Consider the following 18,335-nt stretch of genomic DNA (forward strand, 5'->3'; position numbering starts at 1 on the left):
CAGCATGAAAGGGTATAGAGGGGAAGAGAACTGAGTCATTAAAATATCCTCTGCTGTAGTGTAACCTTAAACAGTCAATGGAAGGTGAACAAAATTCATGGACATATCTACCAAGAAAACCTTTGCATATATTTTGAAAAGGTTTTTTTTAATGCAAAAAGCTTGTTAAAAGAGAACTGGAAGAACTGTGGATTGTGTAAATCGGAAACAAGAACAGAAATTGCTGGAAATGCTCAGGTCTGGCAGCATCTGTGGAAAGAAATTAGAGTTAACGTTTCAGCTCAAATTCTGAGAACTGAATTCTGAGGAAGGGTTATTCAATCCGAAATGTTAACAGATTTCTCTCCACAGATGCTGCCTGACCTGTTGAGCTTTTCCAGCAATTTCTGTTTTGGTTTCTTGTTAAATTAGACTTCTCCTATTCACTGTCCTCTTGTTTGGCATAATATTCAAAAGACTACGCCTGTTTTGTACTAAGGCCTTCAGTTTATTTTTTACAAATGGCTTCCAAGTATTACTTTAAAAAAGCAAGCTCCAGTTGGCACTGGCTTGGAACAAACTTTCCATTCATCTATTCATTCAGGGAGTGGAATGGGAGTGGGTATAATTTTGAAACAAGCCAATGGATTTGAAAAGAAATTCCATAGGTGGCACAGACTGGGTTATGGCAGTGCTGATTAAGCTCATTGTCCCCTCAGTGACAGGGGAATAACTACTACAACATTGATGCCAATTCGTTCACAGGAACATATTACAAGGCAGAAATACTCAATAAATTAAACTGTAGACATGTGAACCCAATTCTAACTTTCGACATAGTATGTGCCTGATTGTACAACCATGCTCGTTATAGTTTAATAGCAAATCTACACCACAGCGTTGGCCATACAGCCTGTTATGAGTACAGGCTTTCTGCAGGAAAACGCATCCATTATCACTCTCACATTTTTTCTCCTAACCTGCATTTTTTCATCCTCATCAGATAATGATCCAATTCCCTTTTGAATGTTGAATCTGCCTCCACCACATTCTGAGGCAATGCATTCCAGATCTTGCAACCTTTGCTTTAAAATAAGCTTTGGCGAATGTCACTACTTCTTTCATTGATTATCTTACACTTTTGTCCTTGCCCCTCCAAGAAAAGGAACTGTTTCTCTCTATCTGCTCTGCCCAGTTCCCTCATGATTGTGCACTAAATCACATCTCAACCTTCTCTTTCCCAGCAAGAATAGTTCCAGCTTCTCCAGTATATCTACATAAAGAGAAACATCTACAGGTATCACAGCATTTCTTTTTTGCAAGTAATTCTGAATCTCTTTTGAAACAGAGAGGCGGCATAATCAACATGTCAAACAGAAAAAAATGACAAAAAGATCTGTCAAATCTGTGAACAGCTGAACAAAAGGGCTGGGTGACAGAAGCTTTCTTCCACAGATGTGCTCAAATACAAAGACCTTGTCAGACTAAAGTTGCCAATGTGGGTTGAGCAATCTATCAACAACTGCAAGTGTAGAAACAGCAGGAATCAACCGAGAAACAAAGAGAATTAGCATTATATTTTACCATATGGCCATTAAACTTATTTGGAAGTAAAGAATTTCTGCCACTTCTTTTACAATTACATTTTAGCTGACAGCTCTGCTCCTAGCTATAGGTTTGAAGTTTGCATAGTGATGTTGACACATTCTTGTATTTTTCTCTAAGTATCTAATACTGGTAACATAACCACCCCATATAATACCCATATTCACAGAAGCAGCACTGACAGATGTCAGAAGATGCCTCAAGCTTTTGCAGACCAAGGAAGGGGAAAAAAGATGTACAAAACCCAAATAAAATACTCACGGGGAGGATACAGAGACTCTGTGGATGTAACACCCTTCTGAGCTAAATGCTAGTCTATGAGGACTCTACTGGAAAAAGCCCATCACTCAATTGCCTTATTTTCCTTGCTTCCACCAAGATCTGCACTAAGGGTAAAACATAATTCGAGTACTCCTATTGAGTATTCCCATTTATTAAGTAACATACATGAAGCACCCACTCACCGGTAGCTGTCAATATATTTACACAAGTAGTTAATACTGGTATTTTTTGGAATCCTTACCAGCGTGACAACACTTCTAAATTTATTTCATTGACTATAAGGCATACTGCGCCATCCTGAAAAGACACTCATACAAAGACAAGACTTTATGTGCTCTTTCAGTCAATTGTTTAATAGACATGGTGCATTTTTAGATAGACTAAAGCTATTAAAATTAATAAGAATAACAGTGAGAGGTAGAAATCTTCAGCGATCGCTTTAGCCATGGAAGTACTACTCCAATAATGTCGATGATTTCATGCCAGCCCCAGCAGACGATTTTGAAAATTGTAAAAGCGCAAGGTGAACTCAATAACCCCACTGTAAGGGCAGAAAGAAAAAATAACTGGAGAATTCACGCTTTTTCTTCCCAGTCACATGATATCTTGGAGTTATAACTACAGCCAACAAACCATTGCATTAGAACTCCACAATAAAACAAGTGTCCAGTGCGACCACATTGCAAGCTGGTGCTTAAATATTAACGTCCTTTTTGGTAAAACTAAATGACATAAATGATCATTTTAGGGTCATAGAGATGTACAGTACGGAAACAGACCCTTCAATCCAACTTGTCCATGCCAACCAGATATCCCAACCCAATCTAGTCATATCTGCCAGCACCTGGCCCATATCCCTCCAAACCCTTCCTATTCATATACCCATCCAGATGCCTTTTAAATGTTGTAATTGTACCAGCCTCCACCACTTCCTCTGGCAGCTCATTTAATTTCTTTCTCCTCTCACCCTCAACCTAAGCCCCTCTAGTTCTGGACTTGCCCCACCCCAGAGAAAAGACTTTGTCTACTTATTCTATCCATGCCCTTCATGATTTTATACACCTCTATAAAGTCACCCCTCAGCCTCCGATGCTCCAGAGGAAACAGCCCTAGCCTATTCCCTCTCTCTATAGCTCAAATCCTCCCTATAGCTCAAATCCTCCAACCCTGGCAACGTCCTTGTAAATCGTTTCTGAACACTTTCAAGTTTCACAACATCTTTCCGTTAGGAAGGAGACCAGAACTGCACGCAATATTTCAACATTCTTGATTAAAAATGTACAGTCTGGATATGTGCAGGAAATTGATAGCAAACATTTCAGCTAAAGCTATGACTGTTTCAGACTAATTAATCCACACTGTAGTTCAGAACTACATGGTCTATGAATCATACGAAGGCAATGGGATAGCCTAGGAGTTATGAGACTAATTAGACAGTTCCTTCAAAACGGGCAACACAGGCATGATTAGCTGACTGGCCTCCTCTATGATTTTATTATTTTATTATAATGTTTAGTGCAGTAAGCATTCACTTGTAACTTGCACAAAACATTTCAATTCAGAAATCATCAGCTTCAAATAATTCAATAAGCTGCTGATTAAGCTGCTGTCCACTTCAACAAACTGTGAATTGATAATCATCTCTCGCAGAAAACCGGCTCCAAAAATGCTTGGAGTGTACATGAAACAAAAAATGTATCAATTTAATTTTGAATCACAAATCTTAATTCTTCCATTAAAGAATCAATTACAAGCCACATGAACCTATTTCTTAGTCAGTACAACATCATAACCTCAGATTAAATTGTAACTGGGGTAACTCACACCTTGGCATTACTCAAGAATAAATCACTCAAACTCCTAGATTCACTCTCAATACCTTATCACCAAATACCTGTTATTGTGTGTTCAATCCATTTGACCTCTTGATTAAATGCCAACCTGTACTCTGTCTTCTAGCAGCATTTTATGTAAACCATCCAAATTCCTTGGTTAATTGCACCCATAACCCAGTCCCAAGTACCCCAAGTTCTACATGCAGACCAACCAAACCTCTTGATTAGATCCTAGTTTGTAACTCATTTCAAATATTCATTATGTAACCAGCGCAGCCTCAATATTTCTGGCACAATTATTAAGCACTGACTGTTGATCTTTTCAGATTATGGCAATCTTTCAAGTTTTGGATGGCAAATATGGTCTACACAATGTTTATTCCCAGCTTATATTTTCTCTCTGCGCAAAACAGTTAAAATTTCAAGGACACTCACAAATTCCCCTAATCTACTTTAAAATCTAATAAGTTTTGTTTAGTTTAAATGCTGTTTGGAGGTTTTGGCTAATCTTCACTGGGCAACTGTGAAATTGCTTTCCCACCCATTCCCTGTATACCATTTGCAGAATGCCTGTGTCTCGGTCTTGTTGATGGGAAGTGAGTTAACAATGCTAGGGCAGCAGTGGTTGTCCATCACTCACTACCATTGAAAAGATGGTGCTGAACACACTCTTGAACTATTGCAATCTCCATGGTATAGGAACACTCACAGTTCCATTAGGTAATGAGTTCAAAGGTTGTATCCAGCAGAAGAGCTGCATTCAATGTTCCTGGCTATCCAGGTCTCTGAGGTCTGCCTCTGGCTTCAGGAAGCTGAAGCCATTTGTTGGCTCACCGATCAATATGTGTGGAGCTCGATATTTATTTTTGGGATGTGTGCATTATTGACTGGGCCTGCATTTATTGCCCACCCACAAGTGTCCTTGAGAAGCCGGCAGTGAACAATCTTTTTGTCCACATGGTGTAGGTATTCCTACTGTAGGGAGGGTTTTACCCAGCAACAGTGAAGGAAGCTGTGTGGGTTTGTCAGGAACTTACCAGAGGTGGTATTTCCATATGATTGCTGCCTTGCCCTTCTCAGCTCTAGAGATCACACGTTTGTAAGATGCTATAGTACATTTTGCATGTGGTACATATTGCTACCACTGAGCACCAGTGGTAGAAACAGTGAACATATAAGGTGATGGATGGAGCGCTAGTCAAATTGGTGACTTTGTCTTGAGTAATGCTGAGCTTCAGTATTATTAGAGCTGTACTCATCCAGTCAAGTGGAAAATCTTCCGTCGTACTCTTCACCTTTGCCTTGTCAATGGACAGCATTAAGGAGTCATCACAATATGTATATAGCTAAATGATAAATTTCTACTTGCTGGGATGGGTGGGGGAGTCAGCAATGAAATAACAATTTAATATTAAAAGAAGATGGTCAAATCATGTCTTGTTGGAGGTTGTCATTGCCTGGCACTTGTGTGGCAGGAACATCAATTACCACTTTCCTGCTCAAACCTGAATGCTCTCCAAGGTCTTGCTACATATGGGCATAAAGTACGAGAGTAACTGCAGAGTTTTATCTGACACTGCATCAGCAACGACTCCCTTTTTATTGTTTCCTGGGAGCTGGGTGTTATTGCCAGGGCCAACATTTGTTACACATCCATACTTGGCATTAAGGAGTTGACAGTGAGCCACTGTTTTGGATGCAGTCCATCTGGTGCAAATACACTCACAGTGTAATTAGGAAGTCAGCTCCAGGAGTTTGATCCAGAAACAGTGAAGGAACAGTCAATCAGGACAGTGGGTGACTTGAAGTGACAATGCATGGCATTGGGGGGTGGGGGGGTGGTGGTGTTGTGTGTGCATATGTTGGTGCCTCTGGTAGCTGCATTATTTATTGTCTAGGTCAGTTTCTGGTTATTTGTAACCCCAGGATTTTGACAGGAGGGGATTAAGCAATGATAATGCTTTGAATGTCATGGGGAGATGGTCATTGCCTGGTCCTAGTGTGGTGCAGAGGTCACTTGTTTCTGAAGCCTGCTAATTGTTAAAACAGACATGCAGACCTGGACTGCTTCACCATCTGAAAAGTTTCAAATGCTGCTGATCATAGTCATCAGAAGATTAGCTGACATGACAATGAAATGAAGGGCATTGAAGAAGCAGTTAAAGATGGTTACACCCAGGGCATTACCCTGAGGAATTCCTCACTGATTTCCTACGGTTAAGACAATTGGCCTCCAATAACCACAAACATCCTTCTTTGTTCTAGCTATGAATCCAATGAGTGTAAAAACCCCTTCAACTTCAACTTTTCTAGGACTCCTTGATGGCACATTTTTCTCAAATGCTGCCTTATTGTCATGGCTCAGTCTTACCTTACCTCTAGAATTCAGCTCTTTAGTTCAATGTTTGGACCATGCTGGAATGGGATCTGGAGGTAAACGACCTCAAACAGAGCAGTGAGCGCATAAACGCTGAGTAAGTGTTGCTTGACAACATTCTTAATAACACCTTTGGTCCGTTTCCTTTGAGTTATTATCAACCAACGGGATGGCAATGGGTCCAACTTAATTTGTCCTTTTTTTTGTGAATTGATCATATCCGGGTAATTTTCCACAATGTTCAGTAGATGCCTGTGTTAGAGCTGAACTGGAACAGCTTGTCTGGGCTTTGACTAGTTCTAGAGCACAGGTCTTGGGTCCCATGACAAAAAACATGTTAGAGCTGCACTCAGGGCATTGATCTGTTGCTTCATGTTACATATAATGTATTGATTTGGCTGAAGACAGACATTTCTGATGCTGGAATCCTCGGGAGGCAAAGCAGGTGGGTCTTTCACTTATTACATCAGGTTGAATAGTGTTACAAAGATTCCAGTCATGTCTTTTGCACAGACGTGCTCAGCTGTCCCATCATTGAGCATGGAGATATTTGTGCAACCTCCTCCTCTGGTCAGGTCTGCACCACTTAGTATGATGCGAACTGGCCGGACAACAGAACTGCAGCCTGAATTTTTGTGATGCCCCTTCTTTTGCACTATACCTGCCCAAATGTCACTACATTAACAAAGTCACATTTTCCATCAGAGAATCCTTACTAAAAAGGATAGTAGTTTAAAAGAACTATTCCTTTTCAGGTTATGACCAAAATTCTGCTTTGTACCTGGGAAACAAATGCTAATTCCTTCCAACTTTCCACATAGTTTAACCAATGACTCTCCCTTTAATGGTGAGCGTACTGTTGAAAGCCAGACTTCCCCGCTGCACGGCTGCTCCTAACGTGCACCTGCATTATCATGCGGCCCGAGAGGAAGCTTAGGCATAGACTAAGGGAAATAAATATTGATGTTTTGAAAACAGTTCACTTTACAGAAGAGGAAGTGCTGGAGGTCTTAGAAAACATAGAGGTAGATAAATCTCCAGGACCTGATCAAATGCATCCCAGGATGTTGTGGAAAGTTAGGGAGGAAATCGCAGGGCCCCTAGCAGAAATATTTGTATCATCTATAGGCACAGGTGAGATACCAGAGAACTGAAGGGTGGCTAACATTGGTCTATTGTTTAAGAAAGACTGGATGGAGAAGCCTGGAAATGAGCTTGCACTGACATAACTACCATTAAAAGTGCGCTAATCCCAATTTCCTGCACTTGCCCCATATCCTTATGATATTTGAAGTACTCATCCAAATATTTTTTAAAAGATTGTAAGGTTTCCAGCCCCCACTACCTTCCCAGGCAGTACATTCCAGATTCCCACCACCCACTGAGAGAAAATGTTTTTCCCCAAAATCCCCTCTGAATCTACTGCCCCTTACCTTAAATCCAAACCCTCTTGTGACTGACCCCTCAACCAAGGAGAACAACTGCTCTCTACTCACTGTATCCATCCCCCTCCTAATCTTATACACCTCAATCATGTCCGCTGTTATGTTTGGGCCACTTTTGTTTGCCATTTATCTAAATGATTTGGATGAGAATGTAGGATACATGGCTACTATGTTTGCAGACAAACACCAATATTGGTGACATAGTGGACAGTGAAGAAGATTGTTTAAGATTACAAAGAGATCTTGATCAAATAGATCAATGGGTTGAGGAGTAGCAGATGGAATTTAATTTGAATAAGATGTGAGGTATTGTATTTTGATAATACAAACAAGGACAAGATTTATACAATTAATAGTAGGGCCCTGGGTAGTACTGTAGAACAGAGTAGTATTGTGGAACAGAGAGACATAGGGATTCAGTACATAATTCTTTGAAATTTGTGTCACAGGTAGACAGGGTGGTTAAGAAGGCATTTAGCACACCTGCCTTCATTGCTCAGACCTTTGAGTATAGGAGTTGGGACATCATGTTGAGGCTGTACAGGATATTTGTGAGGCCTTTTCTGGAGTACTATATGAAGTTCTGATCACGCTGCTACAGGAAGGCGAATATTAAATTACAGAGGGTTCAGAAAAGATTTACCAGAATGTTGCTGGGAATGGAGAGTTTGAGATATAAAGTAGACTGGAAAGACTGGGACTTTTTTAACTGGAGCATATTGAGATTTGTAAAATCATGAAGGGCATAGATAAAGTGAATGACAAGGGTGGGGGCTTCAAAACTAGGAGGCATACTTTTAAGGTTAGAGGAGAAAATTTTAAGGAATATGAGGAGCAACCTTTTACACAGTGAGTAGTTCATGTGTACTATGAACTGCCAGAGAAAGTGGTGGGTGCAGGTACAGTTACAACATTTAAAAAACACTTGGACATGTACATAAATAGGAAAGGTTTGGAGAGATATGAGCCAAGAGTCAGCAAATGGGACTAGTTTAGTTTGAGAATATGGTCGGCATGGACTAGTTGCACTGAATGGTATGTTTCCGTGCTATATGACTCTATCACTATTCTAAAACCAGTATTTTTCATTAGCCAATTTCTAGAAGTGTTTGGGAAATGTCTGGGGATGTTCCCAGTGCCAAAGTACGAAATTCTGTAAATAAATCCAGACTCTGAGTTATCAGCTACACTGGTAACAATTCAGCGCTTGGAATTCATTTCAACTTGACGATGTTACTATTTGAGATGTGTCAAGTGAAGAGGTTTGAAATAAAGGAGCCTGGCCTGAAAGTCTGACAGCCCTCCACTGATCCCATGAGATTTTTCTATCCATGCTGAAATTTTCTGACAGTACTGTACCCATTCCTTCTATAAATTGCATATTTTAGGTACTGAATTATGATGTATCTGTGCAGTTAGACTTTATACCACAGTAAGTGAAATAGCCAGAACCTGGTGGTGGTTTGTTTCCATGAATTGTTTGTCAAAAGATTGAAGATACAAACACCCATTTAGTGTCATCAATAGTAAACTGACAATGCAATGTAATATTGAAGGATGTCTTTGGATGAGCTGGCAAAAGTAGAGTGTTAATAAACTTCTGATGCTAATATCTCCATTACCTGTTAAAGATCTCACATCACTGCTTGATCAAGAACAGGAAGTTCTCCAAGTGTCTGCAATTAACATCAAACAATAGTTATTTATCTCATTGCTGTCTATGCATAGTTGCTGCAATTGGCTGTGTGTATACCTTAACAGCAACTGCACTTCAAAAATAACCTTTTATACATCAAATGTTTGGAGGCTTTTCTGATTTGACAAGGAATTTCATTATCTTAGTAACAATGATTTTCATTAATAACTAGCAAAACATTGGTTGAGAAGTTTAGCACAAGGGAAAATTACCTAACACTTCGATTTAAAGCCTTTGAGGAATGAAGTTAAGAAACCTTTCCTCACGCAAGAAATTTAAAACTCTCTTGATGAAATGGCTGTTGATATAACATCAATTATTAATTTTGAACCCGAGTGTAACAGATTCTTTTTAAGCAGAGGCATTAAAGGTTATGGAACAAAAGCATATGGTATTAGATCCCAGATTAGGGTGGCATGGTGGTTCAGTGGTTAGCACTGCTGCCTCACAGCACCTGGGACCCAGGTTTGATTCTAGTCTAGGGTGACTATGTGTGTGGAGTTTGCACATTCTCCCCATGTCTGTGTGGGTTTCCTCCGAGTGCTCCGGTTTCCTCCCACATTCCAAAAGATGTGCAGATCAGGTAAATTGGCCATGCTAAATTGCCCATTGTGTTAAGTGCATTAATCAGGGGTAAATGTAGGGCAATTAGTTTGGGTGGGTTACTCTTCGGAGGATCAGTGTGGACATGTTGGGCCAAAGGGCCTGTTTCCACACTGTAGGGAATCTGATCTAATCAGATCAACCATGATTTCACTGAGTGAGAGGGCAGGCTTAAGGGGCTCAATATCTAACTCAAACATACCTTAAGTACAAGGAATCAAAACTGTTCATCAGAATTAGTAACTAGCCTAACTCATCTCCACTCTATTGTCAAAATGAATGTTTTGAATCAAAATTAATGCACAAGATTACAGTCCTTTAACTAAGTTTTAACTAATACAAAGGTAGCAAGGAAAGGAGAATTATATGCTAGTTAGCTTGACATGAGTATCTGGGAAAATCGATTATTAGGCCTCGATTGCACAGCACTAGAGAATCATAGTATGATTGGGAAGAGTCAACATGAATTTATGAAAGAAATTGTTTGAAAAATCTGTTGAAATTGTTTGAAGTTTTAATTAGCAGCATAAATAAGGTGAACTAGTGAATTCTGTGAATTGTCTTTTCAAAAAAGCACTCAGCAATGTGCCACACAGGAAATTACTGCACAAAATTAGGGCTTGCAGTATAAGGATTATATATTAGTGACATTGAGCATTGGTTAAAGGACAGAAAATGATAGGAACAAACAAGTGTCGTTCAGCTCTGCAGGCTATAACTACTAAAGTACTGCTGGATCAGTACTAAGGTCTCAGGATATTATCTACTTCATGACGCAGATAAAGGGATTGAGTGTGATATATCAAGTTTGCTATGATACAAGGTAGGTGGGAAAATAAGTTGTGAGGAGGATGCAAAGAGCCTGCAAGAAATATAGACAGGTTAAGTGAGTGGGCAAAAGCACGGCAGGTGGAACATAATGTGAAGAAGTGTGAAATTATTCACTTTGGAAGGAAAAATGTAAGAAAACATTGAATTATTTAAATAAAAGGACAGCAAATGTTTCGTATTTAGTGGGACCTGTGTATCATTGATCACAGAGTTAATATGAAAGCACACAATATAATTTTTGCCAAAGGGACTAAGACAATCAAAACATCTTACTGCAAACATATAGGGTCCTGGTGAATCATAACTGGAGTATAGCATACAATTTTTGGTCTCCTGAAAGGTTGTACTTATTACTTTTAAGGGGGAAGAGATTTCAAGAAATTTAGAGGGAAACGTTCCCTGGACTGGATCATTTCAAACTGGGGTGGAGGGAGGTTTGCTGTTCATAAACTCAGAATAATGGATTGGCCATGTAGGAGCAAGACAGGTGGAAGAGTTTTCTTTCCCCAAAAGGTTAGGAATCTCTGCAATTCTCTACCCTAGAAAGTTGTGGATGCTCAGTCATTGGGCATATGAGGCACAGAAATATATCAATGTTTGGAAACCAAGGGATGTGGAAATAGTGCAGGTAGGTGGAGGTCAGGCAACAGATCAGCTACAATCGCACTGAATTGTGCAGCAAGCCCAAGGAGCCAAATGGCCTACTCCTGTCCCAGTGTGAATTCTCATTCTGAAGAATTATTCCTGAGCACAAATCACGATAAGAATCTTCAAACGGCAGCATTTGTCCCCACCAACCTGATGAACTGAAAATAAAACTCCCAAGATTATGTGGCCAGAGGAGAATATAAGTCACTACTTGATCCCTGCCATTTTAGAGTTCTAAAGGGATTAAAATGTCAATATTTTATAAACAAAACCACTGTGCGTCTGTTCACACTGAGTCTGTGAAGCATATACAAATGCACAGCACCATGACATCACTCACTCACAGTCAGAATCTGCTGAAACAGATGGAGAAATCTCCACTTGCAAATCTTTGAATGAGCTTGAACTTCAAAAGATACATGATGGTGTTACCATTCCAAAGAAACAGCAGAATTCCCAATCTCCCTACCATCACCCATTTGAAGACACGATTGGACCTTTATGCTAATCTAAAGTAACCCAGAAACAATGTTGAATTCTTCATTTTTAAGGCAGTTGGCCAGGACTCCATGAGGAGAACTCCTGTCTCTGAATTAGAAGATTTAAATTCCTCTCCATAGACCAGAGGAGAAATATTGAGACTAACATTGAAGTACACTTGTGAAGATGTGCTATCTTTAGCAGAAAATCTTAAATCGATGTCCCATTCGCCCTCGCAAGGGAACTTACAGATCCTATTGCACTATTTTGAAGAGCAGGGGAGTGAGTTCTGCTTGGGTCCTATTGAATATTATTCCCCAATTATCACATAGATGACCTCACCTTCATAACATTGTTTTTTGGGGAGCTTGCTATGGACAACTCCACTTTAAACTCCACAGTAGCTCTACAACACTTGTGAGATGTCTTGGGATTATGAAAGGCAACACAGAAATCAAAGTTCGGACAGTAACATAGCAATCACACAAAATGCAAGTCAGATCTCCTCATTGGCGAATATCAACTGATGACAGATACTGTCAATACACTGGGCACAGAGCTGACTTGCTTCTTCCGTCTATATCAACTGAAATTATGAAATTTGGGGAAACTTCCAGCCTGATTTAGAAGACTTGGGAATATCTTAGTGAATTACAGCACTGAGATGGTGATCAGCCTCATGCTAAAGAATCACATCTCCTTAAATAATCTCATCTTTTCAGCACAGACCTCCCCTGTGCAAACCTTTCACAGGGCCAATCCAGCAGTAGGGAGCAGGTGTAATCTGTAATGGTGACTGCACACTCACCAACCATCACTTCAATCAGATTGGAATGCCTCTCCTAGGGACTGGGAAATAGATAATGTGTCAAATAGATTTAAAGTAAGGGACAGATTTGCCAACTAACTCAAGCCACACATGGGATGTGTGGGAACAACAATACGGTTTCCTGAGGTGATGTTTCTTTTATGGTTATCTGTGAAACAACCTGTCAATCTGCCAATCACAGTACCACCATCTGCTGATAGCACTCCTCTGCAAAATGTTAAATACGAAACTAACTTTTCTATTTTTGTTACACACATACACACAGATTCAGTGCTTCCGCTTAAAGGCAGGAAAGGGTGGGGTTAGGAAAGGCATTGAGACGCAAACCTTGCAAAAGGAAAGTTGCACGTTGTTCTGAAGGGGTAAAGCGATCTGATTCAACAGCTGCCTTTTGAAAAATGAGTGGAAAGACACTAAAGAAGGTTTAAAAACTGAAGAAATATAAAAGAGTGGATATAATTTTAATAAAGGCGCTGGCATGAAACAAGTTCAAGAATTTAAAAAGGAAGCATCAGAGGTCAGACAAACAGATATTTTGTAACGCTGTCTTATTAAAAGTGAAACTAGGAGGATGACGGTCAAATCATATTGTTAAAAGTCACTGAGAAACTGATCGCTTTTTTTTGCTTACACGAGTCTCAACTTTGGTAGATTCAGAAAATTGCTGTGAAGGATGGCACCTGCATCCGGCTGTGTTAACGAAAATATAACACACGATACAACAGAGCACAACTCCAGTTCATCGAGTTACTGATTTGTAGAAAAAAAAAGCTCTGCATTTGATATTAAACAGCTAAGAGCTGTTGCGCCTCATAGTACACTTTACAATTATCATCGCAGCTAAAACATATTCGATTAACTGGGCACTACCAGCTCAATATAACAAGTTAGTAAATTATTCAGAATTAACGGAGGTGATACAGACTGCACCCCGCTTCATCTTCACACAGAGCATCACATGAGCGCCACAAGAGTAAAGTGTTATAGACACTGTGCTGCAGATACTGTCCTGAGCTCAGGACTCTCTCAATACTCCAAGCAGACGCTTAAAGACACTGTTGCTACTGTACCCGAGGGAACGCCCACCTTGACACTGGAATCCCTGCTTTCCGAATCCCCTGTTAAAACAAAGACAAACAATGACCATTAGTGAGACTGGAAGCCGTGCATTGCATTGGCAAACAGTGCTCTGCTATGGACGAGGCTGTGCTCTCTCACCAGATAAAGTCAGTGCAGTGGCTGCAGAATGTGGGTTGCTTGAAAAAGCGGGCGATGAATTTGTGGTCCTTCACTTCGTGAACGTTTTTCTGCCTCAGGGCACCTTTGCGGGCGAAGCGGATGGTGTTCTCCTCGCCTTCCATCGCATACACACTGTCGGACATCCTTCAGCCCTGCTCCAAGAGCTGCACCAGCAACAGCAGTGCGCACAAAGCAGCGACTCGCTGCTGCTCTTACCTATTTTGTTGTTGTTGGAGTGAGCCGAACGGGCAGAGAGATAGCAACACAGTGAGGAGCCGGGGCTGCGACTGCTTCAGCCCCAGCACCACGTCAGGTTGCTCCGCCTCTTCCCAATTCAAGCCTCTCACTGTCTATTTACATGAGCAGAGGGAGTAAGGCATCCTCCCAAAGGCGCGCGCACACACACACACACACACACACACACACAGTGTCTGTCCCCAACCTCTCGGATTTATTATATAAACCCCGAAAGCAGCACCTGAAAAAAAACCCACTTCATTTGCAAAGCGTTCAACAAGTAGCTTCATGCAGCCCGTTTCTCATCCCCAGCGGATTGGTGCCAGTCACTGGCCCCGAAGGAAATGGCACATCTTTAAGGTCTGATTCGTGGCAGCAGGCGGTGAGACTGAGCACCGAGTAATCTTCTTGCGGTGTTCTCCCATCCCTGAAGAAGTGACCGTTCAGACACGGGCTCGCCCTGTTTACTGACGGCTCACTGTCACCAGGGACCAAGTAAAGGGGATTAAATCATGACAATCCCTTGGGCTGAGGGAACTATAAATGATCAGGGTGATACTTCAGGCCAACTTTAGCGTGCAATCCAAGGGTAGAAACCACCTGCTGTATGTTATTTCTTATTTTCAACATCGATAGAGCTGAGCGTAAGCGCTCCTTACAGCGAGGTGCATAACCCTGCTGTGAGAATGGTGTCAGTCAGACCTTCTGCTTTCTTGTCTATATCCTGTCCTTTTTTTCAAATTGGAGCCGCTTCCTTTAGTCGCTTTTCTATTTCGTTCCTTGAAACGTGTTGATGTTTATTTGCGTGTATTTTTGCATTCCCTTCCTTTAAGTAAGATTAGGCCCGAGGGTTTCCTCCGTGGGCGCATTCGAAAAATAGTGCTAAAGAAAATCCCCCCAGTGAACTGTGACGAAGTTAGAGCACAAACATCAGCACAATATTCTCGTGGAGGTAAATGGGAGACAGGAACGGAACTAAAGGGGCTTCAGCTAGCACTAGGAGGGGGGGGGGAGAGACTGGTTACAGAGTGAGGCCACGGACTGCGGCCTCAGAGCACATTTGGAAAATTCATTTCACATGTTCTGCTGAGAATCTGAGTTTTACTTTTCCGTAATTCTAAATCAATGACTCTCTGAACGGATCAACTAGGAAAACCAGAATGACCATCTAGGTGAAGTGACGGTGACCAGACACATTTCCCGCCCCAGTCTCCCTGTTAGTGCCTCACTGGATAGAGTGCCCAGAACCTTCTCTGCGACTCAGACCTGGGCAAACTGAAACATACTCAATCCAAGGAAAACGGGCGGGAGAATATTTTCCAGAGAGCAGGAAGGAGTGGGAATGTGAGGGAGGAGTTTAGGGGGTGAGTGTGAGATGAAGCAGGTTTCAGGAAATAGGAAAGGATCGGGGTTTAAGTTTTGAAAAAAAATCAACGTGTTTAGACAAAACCCCTGGATTGAGAGGGTCTTGAACCCAGTCCTTCTAGCTCAGAGGTAGGGACACTATCACTGCACCACAAGAGCCCCCAAGTTATTATTGCAGTCAATCTGCAAAAGAGGTAAGGTCAAAAGTCCTCACAATGATGTTTTCTGGGAATGCAACCTTATTTTCACCTTGAGACCACCTGTAGTAAAGCCAACTTTCCTATCAGTCATTTTAACTTTCACTTCCTAGTCAGAGTGATGTGGCCTGCTGCCTATTTCCAGACAGGATGGGCTACTGAGCATTGCAGAAACCTACACACCAAGGAACCCAAATCCCTTTGTCTTTATACAATTCAGGCATTTCAGTGGTAGTTTTCAATGCCATTTCTAACCTGGCATTCAGTCCAATCACTGGTGAAATCAACAAGTCTCTAGAAACTCAGTCTGTTCCAAGCTTGAGAGTTCAAATTTGATGCACTGTCGAACCCTACAGTATGGAACAGTAGTAACCTGCAGAATGTTGTCTGACACTGGCTCGACACAGGTTTCATCACAGCCCCACACAGGGCACTCACACCTTCAGTGCATTATCTGAGACGACATGGCATCTATTGTTAAAGTTCATTTGAGAATGTAACTTTTTAAAAAATTCTGGGATTTACAGATGAAAGAACTGAAACCAACATGGTCATTCTAAAACAATCCAGGTCTTTTTCAATATGTCATTTCAGTTGCATCACACTGTAAACTTTTGCTGTAAATCCTGTGTCTTACGATCTTATACTCCACAATCACCTGATGAAGGAGCAATGCTCCGAAAGCTAGTGCTTCCAAATAAACCTATTGGACTATAACCTGGTATTGTGTGATTTTTTAAAACTTTGTCCACCCCAGTCCAACACTGGTACCTCCAAATCATTACAATTTGTTCAACTTTTAAAAAAGAAATTGGATCTAAAATTCCACGCTGCTCCGATAGAAATGATGGAGCTTTCTATTCATTTCCAGTCAGCTGATCTATAATTGTAGCAACCATAAATGCCTCTGAATCTGCAAGCTGGACATTTTCTTTGGAGATTCCCCTAAAAAGCACACTTGAATGATAGTATTGCTGAACATTTTGTTGAAACATTTTATCTTGAATTCATCAGGACAGTTCATAGGAAATATCAAAGCGAAACACTGACTGGTAGGTCAGAAGTCTCCTCTCATACAGTAGAAGTGTTGTTTTACTTTTACCTTGATATTTCTTGTAAATTGTCCAAAAGGATAATCATGCTTGGAATATTAGTGAATGGACAGTATTGAGAATAGGAGCTTGTTTGGACATTGGGTTATATGGATGCTTTTCAGCAATACTCAAATAATCCCAACAGATCAGACACCATCTGTGGACATAGAAACTGAGTTAATGTTACAAATCAATTTTCTCCCATCAGACTTCAGTTGTGCAGAAAACAGGAAGCATAAACTGAATTTCAAGGTTTTAAAGAGACTGGGAAACTGATTGGAAGAAATCAGGTCCTATGATTAAGAGTAAAAATGTTAAGAGGCACGAACTTACAATTTCAAAATTAAAAAGGACCTTGGACAGTTCTTTTTTTAACGTGCAAAGTAATCAGTGCTGACTTTCTTGTCATGGATGCGTTTAGAATTCTGTGTCTATCCAGGGCATTTAGTGTTGTAGAAAAAAATGAAAAAAGAAAAACATTGAACATGATAATCATATGAAATTGGAGCACGGTTCAGTCATTCAGTTCATTGAGCTGACTACACAAATCAGTAAAATAATTTCTGATCTGATAGTGGTCTAACTCCATTTTGCTGCCAGCCCCCACAACCTTATCAATCAAACATCTGTCTAATTTAGCCTTGAATATATTCAATAACACAGTTTCTACTGATCTCTATGAAAAAGAATCCCTAAGATTAACAATCCTCTGCTAGAAATAGCTCTTCACTCCAACTTGAATGGGAGGCCATTGGCTTTTAAACTGTAATCCCTAGATTTTGATTCTGCCATGAGGGGACACATCTTCTCAGCATCTACTCTGTGGAGCTCCACCAGAACCATTTTAAAATTCTTTCACAGGAAGTGGGTGCTGCTGGAAAAGTAGCACAGCCCTAATTGCTTTTGAATGGTGGGTGGTGAGCCCCTTTACTGAATGTATGCAGCTCAGCTTGTGCAGGTGCACCCACAGTACTGCTGGGAAGAGTGTTCCAGGATTTTGACTGAACAACAATGAAGGAATGACAATAAAGTCCTGAGACAGGATGATGTACAAGTTGATGGGGTGCTTATGGGTGTTGATGTTGCCATGCATCTGCTGCCCTTGGTCTTCCAGGTGGTATGGCTCACAGGTTTGGAAGATGCTGTTTTTAAAAAAAGCCTTTCGGAATTGCTGCCATGCACATTACTGTCATTGTGCATCAGTGGTCAGAGTGTGGAGGTGCTGGTGTTTGACCGGGATGGACAAAGTCAGAAGCCAGGTGACTTCACCTGATGAAGGAGCAACGCTCCGAAAGTTTGTGATTTCAAATAAACTTGTTGGACTATAACCTGGTGTCATGTGATTTCTGACTTTGTGTCGGTGGAGGAAATAAATGTTGAAGTTGGTACTGAGTAGTCGGTTACTTCTTCCTCAATGGCATTGAACTTCTTGAGTACTATATACTTATTCAGACATCTGATGACCTTGTGGATGATGGGAATGCTTTGGCACTCTGGAGATAAATTACTAAGTACAGAATTCTCAGCCTCTAACCTGCCTTTGTAGTTACATTATTTATAGCACTGGTCCCATTAAGTTTCTGTCCATTCTAA

General features: G+C 40.9%; 1 protein-coding gene across 2 annotated transcripts in view; it reads right to left on the reverse strand.

Moving 5' to 3' along the window:
• The window catches only part of prkcba (protein kinase C, beta a), a 287,734-nt gene extending 273,567 nt beyond the window's left edge, over positions 1-14,167 (reverse strand). The window contains exons 1-2 of one of the 2 annotated variants that reach the window (XM_072559144.1): positions 13,829-14,167; positions 13,697-13,728 (exon numbers count right to left, since the gene is read on the reverse strand). In XM_072559144.1, the coding sequence (XP_072415245.1) occupies positions 13,697-13,728; positions 13,829-13,992 (196 nt within the window). In that variant the 5' untranslated portion in view covers positions 13,993-14,167. The remainder of the gene's footprint in view (positions 1-13,696; positions 13,729-13,828) is intronic. The other variant, XM_072559143.1, reaches the window with a different exon arrangement.
• Between the last annotated feature and the right edge of the window lie 4,168 nt (positions 14,168-18,335).

This window comes from Chiloscyllium punctatum, chromosome 40, assembly GCF_047496795.1.
Source record: "Chiloscyllium punctatum isolate Juve2018m chromosome 40, sChiPun1.3, whole genome shotgun sequence".
Taxonomy (NCBI): Eukaryota; Metazoa; Chordata; class Chondrichthyes; order Orectolobiformes; family Hemiscylliidae; genus Chiloscyllium; species Chiloscyllium punctatum.